General features: G+C 37.4%; 1 protein-coding gene across 1 annotated transcript in view; it reads left to right on the top strand.

Annotated features, from left to right (window-relative positions):
- The first annotated feature begins 442 nt into the window (after positions 1-442).
- LOC123978197 (adhesion G protein-coupled receptor F5-like) overlaps positions 443-10,284 on the top strand; it is a 9,958-nt gene continuing 116 nt past the window's right edge. Inside the window, exons 1-12 of the mRNA XM_046061362.1 lie at positions 443-486; positions 914-1,572; positions 1,721-1,837; positions 1,920-2,008; positions 2,130-2,191; positions 5,355-5,476; positions 5,635-5,853; positions 6,608-6,817; positions 6,983-7,102; positions 7,191-7,372; positions 8,750-8,926; positions 9,027-10,277. Coding sequence (XP_045917318.1) covers positions 443-486; positions 914-1,572; positions 1,721-1,837; positions 1,920-2,008; positions 2,130-2,191; positions 5,355-5,476; positions 5,635-5,853; positions 6,608-6,817; positions 6,983-7,102; positions 7,191-7,372; positions 8,750-8,926; positions 9,027-10,277 — 3,252 coding nt within the window. The remainder of the gene's footprint in view (positions 487-913; positions 1,573-1,720; positions 1,838-1,919; positions 2,009-2,129; positions 2,192-5,354; positions 5,477-5,634; positions 5,854-6,607; positions 6,818-6,982; positions 7,103-7,190; positions 7,373-8,749; positions 8,927-9,026; positions 10,278-10,284) is intronic.

Genomic DNA, 10,284 nt, shown 5'->3' with positions numbered 1-10,284 from the left:
TGTATGATCTGTTTGGCTGATTGAATTATCTTTTATCCAATGGTGTATGATTTAGTAAGTATGACTTGAATTGTTTTGAATTGTCTTTAAAAGGGTGCTATCCAAACTCCACTGGAGGACTGCAGTGTCATTGTGAGGAGCAGTTTGCTTGGTCATGTGACCAGTGCAACATCTACGGTGCGTGCAGCAATGCCACCAGCCAAACCTGTGGGTGCATAAATGGACTTCCGTCTGATGGAGCACTCTGTGAACCAATCACAAGTAAGCATTTCTGTTTAGTAGTAGTTCAAATAAAAGTTGTGCTAGAAAATTTACAAATGAATATCTACTGTATCTGGCTGACTGTCCTACATGTGTTGACATACGCATGTTCATGTTGATTAGAATAGAAGTCATTTTGTTTTCCTTAGCAGATAAACAAGTTGTATTCATTTCATCTCCAATGTTGCCCCACAGATATCACACCGTGTCCAACCCCACCTCCTGGTATGTGAACATTTTTGCTTTGTTTTCAATGGATACAGTTAAACAATGTTTGTAGTAGTATGTATTGATACCAAGTGTTGCAGAATACTTAGATCGACATAATTTAGGATTACATCAATACATATTGTGAAAGGTGTTGTGAATATTTTTGTGTATGATGGTGACAGACTTTCTTTAAATTCTTCTTCTACAGCAACAACACCAATGACAACAGCACCAAACACAGCAACACCATTGATGACCACAACAATACCAGTGTCGACAGCAACAAACACAACAACACCATTGACGACAACAACAAACACAATAACACCAGTAACAACAGCAACAACAAACACAACAACAAACACAACGACACCAGTGACGACAGCAACAATAAACACAACAACACAAGTGACGACAGAATTAACAAACACAATAACACCAGTAACAACAGCAACAACAAACACAACAACACCAGTGACGACAGCAACAATAAACACAACAACACAAGTGACGACAGCAATAACAAACACAACAACACCAGTAACGACAGCAACAACGAACACTACAACACCGGTGACGACAGCAACAATAAACACAACAACACCAGTGACGACAGCAACAACAAACACAACAACACCAGTAACGACAGCAACAACGAACACTACAACACCAGTGACGACAGCAACAACGAACACTACAACACCAGTGACGACAGCAACAATAAACTCAACAACACCAGTGACGACAGCAACAACAAACACAACAACACCAGTGTCGACAGCAACAACAAACACAACAGCACCAATGACGACACCAACAACAAACACTACAACACCAGTTTCGACAGCAATAACAAACAATACAATAAACACAACAACAAACACTACAACACCAGTGTTGACAGCAACACCAAACACAACAGCACTAGTTTCGATAGAAACAACAAAAACAACAACCACCACCACACTGGTGTTGACAGCAACGACAAACACAACAATAGACACAACAACACCAGTGTCAACAGCAACAAACACTACAACACCAGTTTCGACAGCAATAACAAACAATACAATAAACACAACAACAAACACTACAACACCAGTGTTGACAACAACAACAAACACAACAACAGCAGTGCCGACAGAAACAACAAACACAACAACAGCAGTGCTGACAGCAACAATAACCACAACAACAATCACAACACCAGTGTCAACAGCAACAACAAACACAACAATCACAACACCAGTGTCGACAGAAACAACATACACAACAACACAAACGATGACGACTACATCACCCAGCACAACAACAACAACACCAATGACAACAACTACAATGCCCAAGACAACAACAACAACACAGGGTATTGCACATAGAATATATAAATGAAATTATTTGTATCTCATGAAAGTGCTTCTTTGTGATGACAATTGTTTCTGTTTTAGTGAGGAACTTAAATTTCACCATGGACCTAGTTTATGATTCTACATACAATGACCAAAGAAGTGAAGTTTACAGAAACACTAATTTCTCAGTAAGTTTTGATGTGTTAATCAATTTTGTCCCAGTGTTCCTGTAATGAATTTATGTGATGTTTGATGTTGATGTAATTGTAGAACTGATAACAAGCGGGCTATGTCATTGTTTTTTAACAGATTCAAGAACAATGTAATAAGCACATCTCAACACTAGTATCAGTCAACATCATTGGTTTCAAGTAAGTCAAAAATTGTCCTGATTTTACAGATGATGTACTTTTCTACTAATGTTCTTTTCACGTACGTAACATACTATATTATCATAGTGTTAGGGTAATTTTGGTATTGAAATGTAATGTTTACATAAAGGAGTGATAGTGAAGATGTCTTTCAGTAGGCTATTTTAAGGGTGTAGTCGCTACATTGAAAATAAGAATTCTTTACATTTTTTGTTGGCCAGTCTACCACTTTGTTCCAGGCTAAATTATGTTAACCACTGTTGGATGGATTTTCAGAAAAGTTTGTACAGATATTCAGGGGTTCACAGGCTAAATCACACGCTGTGTCCAAAACTACACTTTTAGCAGAATGTTTACAGTAAATTTTATGTTTACGTTTATGTGTGTAGTGTTTTGAAAAAAGTGTGGTTGCATTCTGAGTATAAAGCAGGAAATGTGCTTGTACTTTAGCAGACTTTGTTCAGGCGGTTGAAACAAGACTTAAAGGGTGGTGTTATTGTGTGTCGAGTACCAGCGTTACATTTTTTCTCAATTGCTTTGGCTCAATCGTCGAATGGCTATTACAGTTTTTTACAACCGCTAACATCATTTTGTCCAATCTATAGTCACATTTTAAAAACTCTCAACACAATTAGTCCAACATCGGCCTGTTAATACCATACCATCACAGTTTTTCTCAATTGCTTAAACATTTTTCTTGAAATTATGCCTCTTTTTCTCAAAACTTTAAACACACATCCACAACTTCTCACCCAATTCCCCAAATTTCCTATTTTCAGGTCAAAATGAAGCTCTCCACTTAAAATAAATAATAAACTTAAGATACTTTATCGAAACTCTTAACACAGCAACACACCTGCCCACCACAATTAGCTAAATAGTACAAGCAAAAAAACATTCTCTACATACACAAACTATCAAAACAGCAAACCTGACTTAAAATCAAATCATTCTGTCAAAACCCTAGCACGTTTTCTTTGCAAGAGGCCCAGATCAATCAATCAGAGCACAACGACTTTCTAAATACAAACAGTTGATGGCATTACTGAAACTGCATTACTTTTCTTGTTTCAGATCTACCTGCATACAATAAACAATGCGAAATCCATTGTTTTTTTGTAATTCAGTTTCCTTTTGCTGTAAACCACCCTGCATTTCTGGCTTAAAGGGGTGTGCATTTTTAGCAACAAACTATGTAAAAGTGTCATCTTTACTTTATAGAATGTAGTGTAGGAAAAAGATGTAAGTGACAGAATTATGGAAGCAAAAGCTTTATTAGCAAAATGAAATCACAGCCAGGGTTCAACAGGTGTTAAAATACTGTACTATACTATACTGTACCATCTGACTGTGTGAGGAGCAAGCCCATTGATGTCTGCAGGCAGAGAAGGCCTAGAGCTTTCCCGTCTGACTGGTCCACCAGAAGTTCACCCCTTGAGACACAGCCCCTCCTCATTTGCATAATGAAGCAGAAATGCATACAGAAATGTAAAAAGGACAGGCAGAAATAAATACCATGGGTGAAAATAAATAAGGTAACAAAATACAAAGGAAGAATAAAACAGACAAAAATATTAAAACACACACATAAATAAATACATTAAAAAAAAAAGTAATTAATAAATAAAGTTGAAGATTATAACGGAGAATAAATAAATAAGGTAATTATTACAAAGGTGAATAAATAAAGGCACTAATTAAAATATATACATTTATGTCTCCTTTCTATAATTTAATTACTACCTACATTTATTTATTTACTTTATTTTTTTGTGTATTTAATTGGATGCTTATTTATTTATTGAGCATCTATTTATTTCTGTATTTATTTCTGAATGTGTCAGGATCGGTCCTCCATATGTCTGAGGGCAAAGTTTAGTTTTTCAGCAAGATTGAATGGTTTTGAGTGGAGAGCTTCATTTTGAACTGAAAGAAGTTTGAGGAATTGGGTGAGAAGTTGTGGATTTATTTTTAGAGTTTTGAGAAAAAGAGGCATAATTTCAGGAAATGTGTTTAAGCAGTCGAGAAAACTGTAATTTGGGATGGATTGACACAAAACGTACAGACATTCGTGGTTCCAGCTTGATGTATCTTAAAGACTTTGGCGACCTTCTAACTTTTCCTTTTAAGGTTGACATTTGTGATTTTGAATAAAAATGTCTCAAAAGCTTTTAGATTGCCACAGAATTTGGCAGAGACATTTATCCCCCCTTAACCTTTATTCTAGCACCATCTTCCCATTAAAATTTCACTTTTCTCATACTTTGGTTAAATTCCAAATACCTACCTGCCATTCCCATCAGCCTTAACTGGACTTTGTGTTTAGTGCTAATTAGAAAATGTTAAGATGCTTAATAAGATACATTCTGTTATGAAATAGCACTGCTCAGCATCAGAACTTTTAGTTTTGTCATTGTGAGCATCTTGGCATCATGGATGTGGTTAGCATGCAAGGTAGAATTTAGCTCAAAGAGCTATGGGTTCATCTGAAACTGGTCTTAGCTGAGGTGGCTTTATAAGCAGCTAAGTTAAATATGCCCACAGTCAAATATGGCACCATATAAAAATGTTTCAAGTCTCTCTTTGGCCCAGTATTGTTCACTTACTCCAAGTCTGTAGGCTGCTGGAAGTTTTTAGTACCTGACTGGAATACTAAAGTAACTAGCTGAAAGAACAAAGGAGAATGTTAAGGTATTTACAAGTTGTCTGAAAATCCAAAATGTGTGTATAGCTCCTAACATGCGCACCAAAAAGAGCATCAGCAAAAGTTATCTGGTGACTGAACTGAAGTGCTAATAATAATAACAATTATTATTATTGTTATTGTTATTATTTTAATGTATGTATGTATATAATATGTTATAGCACTTTTCAAAAACATATTACATGGTGCTTTACAAAGACATACAGAGAACAAAAGAAATTACCAGATAAAGAATGAATACATTTTGAATTGAAACCTGTCACGATGGCTGTAGGGTGAGGAAGGGCAGGTTGGTATCTGAAATAAAAGCGAAAAAAGAAAAAAAAGAGATTTAAGATTTGATGAGATTGGTGATAGATAGTTAATGGTTAACATCAAGTTTATAGAGCAGATATAATATGAACTACATTATAAATTCTTGTGATTGTATTTTCATTGGGATTCAATTCTGTATTACAGGAGTGGAAGCACCATCGTTGACTATACTGTAAGAGCAAACTCTATAAATGATATGGAAATTGCTGCAGTAACATCAGGGGTATTTACACAGCTGGGAAAAATATACCCTGTGATATTTGACAGTGAGTTTAACACATTTTAAAAACATTTTATGAGACACAGTATGTTATGTCATGTTTTAAATTCACATAAGCATTGTTTGTCATGTCAGGAATATCAAATTATTTTGTACAGATGATTGCATGATAATTGTCTGACCTTTGTGTCTGTTCTTTTAAAGGCCCAGCACCCTTAACGTTTAATCCACCTTCAGTAATTTTTGGGGAAAGTGTGACTGTGACATGTGGCCCTCCACCAAAGGATCTCAATTTCAGTACCATCTCGAATGCAGAGTGGACACTTAATGGCACTAAAATACTCGAAGATAATGAACATCACTTTGGAACTGCAAATGGAGCAGCAACATTAACTGTGAAACATTTTTTTATCACTGATGTTGGTAAGTATGGCGCAGTCAAGAAATTATTTTTATTTCTGTCCCAGGAGACATTAAAAATCATACACATTTACAATGCAAGTGCTGCCTAGGACGTTTCTCCTTGTGCTCTGACCTGCGCGAATGCGGAACTGTGATTGGCTTGAGGGCAGTATTTGTTTTACTGTGCAAAACACCTACGCTGTCTTCAATGTTTAGCCTGTCCCACCAATGCCAAAAAATTATCGGGTCATGGTAATGTTTGACCAAAAATGTTACAAAAGTTAATGGTAAAGAATTATACAGGTTGAAATGCATCACAAAAGAAGCAGATAAATTATTTTCTTAATGACTGAAGTCTCAATATACAGCCTGTGGAATTTCCATTCTGTAGAATGGGGAAAAGCGCCAGTATTCACTAAATAGTTGTTACAATATCATCTATTCAAATTCACTCCCTCTTGTGTTTTTTAAAGCCTAAAGGTCGATGAGACAAAGAAAAAAGCTCTCCACTTTAATTAACCAATGTCATTTCAGTTCCATGCATACTGTTCAAGTCTTTTTAAGTCTCCTATTTTAACGCTTACAGCACAAAACATTTGGAAGTTGTAGATAATGTTGTTACTACTGTCGTACTATATCAAAACCTGAAAGCTGATTTAGGTTGATGCCCCCCTTATAGCCTGAGGGTGCTGTCAGCCCACACATTTTTGTATTTGTTTGGCAACACTGGCCTCACAGTGATTTGATGTTAATTGATGATCACCTTTAATTTCAGGAAGGTATCAATGTATGCTGAAAGACAGTGGGAGCCGTGGAATATTCAGACAGACATCCAACGGAATATACACTTTCCAAAACAAACCCTTGATCCAAGTGAAACCGATGAAACAACTGGTCCAATGTGGTGCCGTAACGTCAGTGACACTGCAGTGCTCTGTCAACAGCCCCTATAATGTTGTGTTTAATAAAGAAAATTCTCCTACAGGTAAACCTGAAACAAAAATGCACCAAAAGGAGAATCAACTACTGGAACATTTTTTTTACATATTGCATATACTACATTATTTGAGATCATGGTTATACATATATAGTATTTTATAGTGAATGTTGAAACTGTTTGTCCAAGATGACAGTTTTTTTGTATGTTTAGGCCCAGCCATCACCTATCCGTTTCCTATACCCAGTACCTGTGAAAACCAGATTGTCACTTGTCAAGTGATAAACCATATGGAATTTAACATGAATATTAAACTGGTGTTAACCAACGACAGTAAGTATTGATCCAGACATTAGAGCATTTTGTTAAATTCAGGTCAGTTTTATTTCCCAGTAATTACTTTTTCTTTCTTTCTTTCTAGAACTTATATGTGTCAATGATCCTGTGTATGGTAGTGGAACTCTTAATTACGTGGCTGAAGCTCCCTGCGAACCAAACTATGTGGGAGCAAAGACAGCTGTTTGTGGGAGCGATGGTCAGTGGGGAAATAAACAAGACAACTGCGTCCTTCAAATTGTCCAGGAGCTGTTCCAGCAGTCTCAGGTAACCTAGTTCAGGGTTTTTTGATTTACTGATTTAGGGCACACTGGCCTCTGTCTATAGAATCTACACCCCACTTCAGTGTTTCCCATTCAATGCCACATACTATAGACTATACTATTCAATATGAGTAAAATATTAATACATTGTGGAGCCGCTCACAGCGCATAGATTCGCTCACCACCTCCATTTGCTTGCTCAATCTCTCTCACAAACTTGTTGAAACGGAGCCGAGTTACACACAGTAGCTCCGCTTTAATCTTGAGAAGCTGCAGAGCTGCAGTCTCTATTCATTCAACGTAAACTGTACATTTCCAGCTAAACTGAGGCTTTTTTGAAGAGCCTTTTCTCTCTTTCTCTCTCTTTCTCTCTCTCTCTCTCTCTCTCTCGCCTGCCATTCACCGGTCTTGTGCAGAGTTTTTGCCGTGCTGCCGATAACTGCATGCATGGGTCTATTTCAAGTAGCCGGCTATTTAAAAACGATAAAATATTCTGTGTGTGGTTCATCAACGGTGATAAATTATATACGAAAGACCCGCGAGGTGCGGACAACTCTGCACAACACCAGTGAAGCTGGGGCTCCGTCTCTTCAGCAAGTGTTCCTCTTCTGCCACCACACACATACACTCTACGCCTACACATGCACACCAACGAACCCAAGGTTAGGGTTAGGAAAAATTTCAAAATAGAGAAAATAATCTTAACTCAATGTCCACCATAGAAGTAGACGATAACTGTTGATTATACATAATCTTATCATAATCTTATTATTATACATAATAAAGTGAATCTTTGTTCAGGGTGATCATGTTCAAAGGACGCTAGGTTGGGTTAGGGTGTTGTCTAGTACTGTTTAGAGGCTACAGACAAACAAAGAATAAATTAGTATTAGATGGAAAACAATAATTTGGACTGACTTGGGGAATCTCTAATATTAATATTTGGGGTGATGTATATTTATGTTTTGGGATTCTTTTTACTTTAAAGATACCTTAACATCTCTCCTGTTCCATTTAATCTACTGCTTTGGTCATTAGTGAAGCTCACTTCAACTCCAGCTAATAATGTAGTGCTCCTTATGATATATATAATATATTTAGCCTCAGTTCAATATTGTGTCACACTGCACCAGCACTACACTACTGCCATTTTTCAACAACACTGCAAAAACTCAGTTGGTCATACCCATATGCGGCAGATGAAATTTGCGGATCAAAGGCTGAATCAAATTTTACCACTATTGTTTAATTTTTCTACCAACAAAAACCCATGCCATAATTTTAAAGATGCTGTAAGTAAATACAAATCATACATATAGTAACTTTATTTGATTTGTGAAATAGTGTGTAATCCTACTTTTTTTTCTCATACATCTCACAGAACTTGAATAGCAATTCATTGCCAGGATTCTTGGAAAAACTCAGCTCTGCCACTGTCAGCTTTACTGAGCAAGTGGTTAACTCTCCTGGAACCATTAACGCCATTGTTCAAATACTCAACAATGTAGCCAATGTGTCATTATCACCAAATATCACAATAACTGAAACTTCAATGCAGGTATGTGAATTAGTCTGCTGAAGTTTGTACATGTCCTACACAATATGCACATTTCAATACAATATTACATGTACTAATATCTTCTTTCCTTTGAATTTAGAACGTCCTATTAACTGCAGGTGTCCTAACCATAAATGGCTCAAAGGCATCATGGGGCTATCTGAATGGCAACGACACCAGCAACATTACAGCAACACAAAGAAAAAGTGTCAGCTCAGCATTTTTGCAGTCCCTTGAGAATATAACAAGTCGCCTTACCAATGACTCTTTCAATATTGACACACCTTCAATTCTCTTGAACAAAACTACATTTACAAACACTTTCATGGCTGACTTTGATTCCTCTGTGGAGATAGACATACCAACATCTGATGGAAGAAGTAAGTTTATCACTGCGGTAACATTTGCCTCAATGGATAATGTGCTCCCTGCAAGAGACAAAGGAAATTCATCCATCTACGTCATCAACGGGAGAGTCGTACTTGTTCAGTCCAGTGGTACCGTCGATAATGTTTCGTTCACATTTGATATTATAAACAATACTCTGGGGAACGCTCAGTGTGTTTTCTGGAACTTCAGCCTCTTCAGTGGTCTCGGGGGATGGGACAATGGGGGCTGCGTGTTGGTATCCAACAACACCAACGTCACCTGCAACTGCAACCACCTGACCTCGTTCTCTATCCTTATGTCACCTTACAGCAAAGATGACATTGTGTTGGATTACATTACCTACATTGGAGTTGGCATATCTATGGCTTCCTTGGTCATATGCCTCATTATTGAAGCTATCATCTGGAGAAAAATAAGAAGGAACACCACATCTTACTTGCGTCATGTTTCCATTGTGAACATCGCTGTGTCTCTCCTGATTGCTGACATCTGGTTCATTATTGGGGCCGCCATCTCAGATGCAAAGACAGTAAACCAATCAGCATGCACTGCGGCTACATTTTTTATCCATTTTTTCTACCTTGCCCTGTTCTTCTGGATGTTAGCCTCAGCTCTGCTGTTGTTCTACCGCACAGTCAGTGTCTTCGACGGGGGTTTGTCTAAAACATCTATGTTGGCTATTGGATTCTCTCTAGGCTACGGGGGCCCTCTCATCATCGCTGTCATAACAATAGCTGTAACTGCACCCCAAAAAGCGTACATCCAAGACGCTGGGGTCTGCTGGCTCAACTGGGTTAATTCCCAAGCTCTACTGGCATTTGTGATCCCTGCACTGACAATAGTGGTGATAAACCTGTTAATCCTGCTTGTTGTGATTTACAAAATGTTGAGAAGAAGGGTAGGAGACTCTTCACAAGCAGCTGAAAGACATGTAATGGTCATTATTGCAAGGAGTTTGGCTGTCCTCA

The sequence above is a fragment of the Micropterus dolomieu genome, linkage group LG10 (genome assembly GCF_021292245.1).
Source record: "Micropterus dolomieu isolate WLL.071019.BEF.003 ecotype Adirondacks linkage group LG10, ASM2129224v1, whole genome shotgun sequence".
Lineage (NCBI taxonomy): Eukaryota > Metazoa > Chordata > Actinopteri > Centrarchiformes > Centrarchidae > Micropterus > Micropterus dolomieu.
Note: the sequence above shows the minus strand (reverse complement) of the source record. Positions and strands in the feature narration are given on the sequence as shown.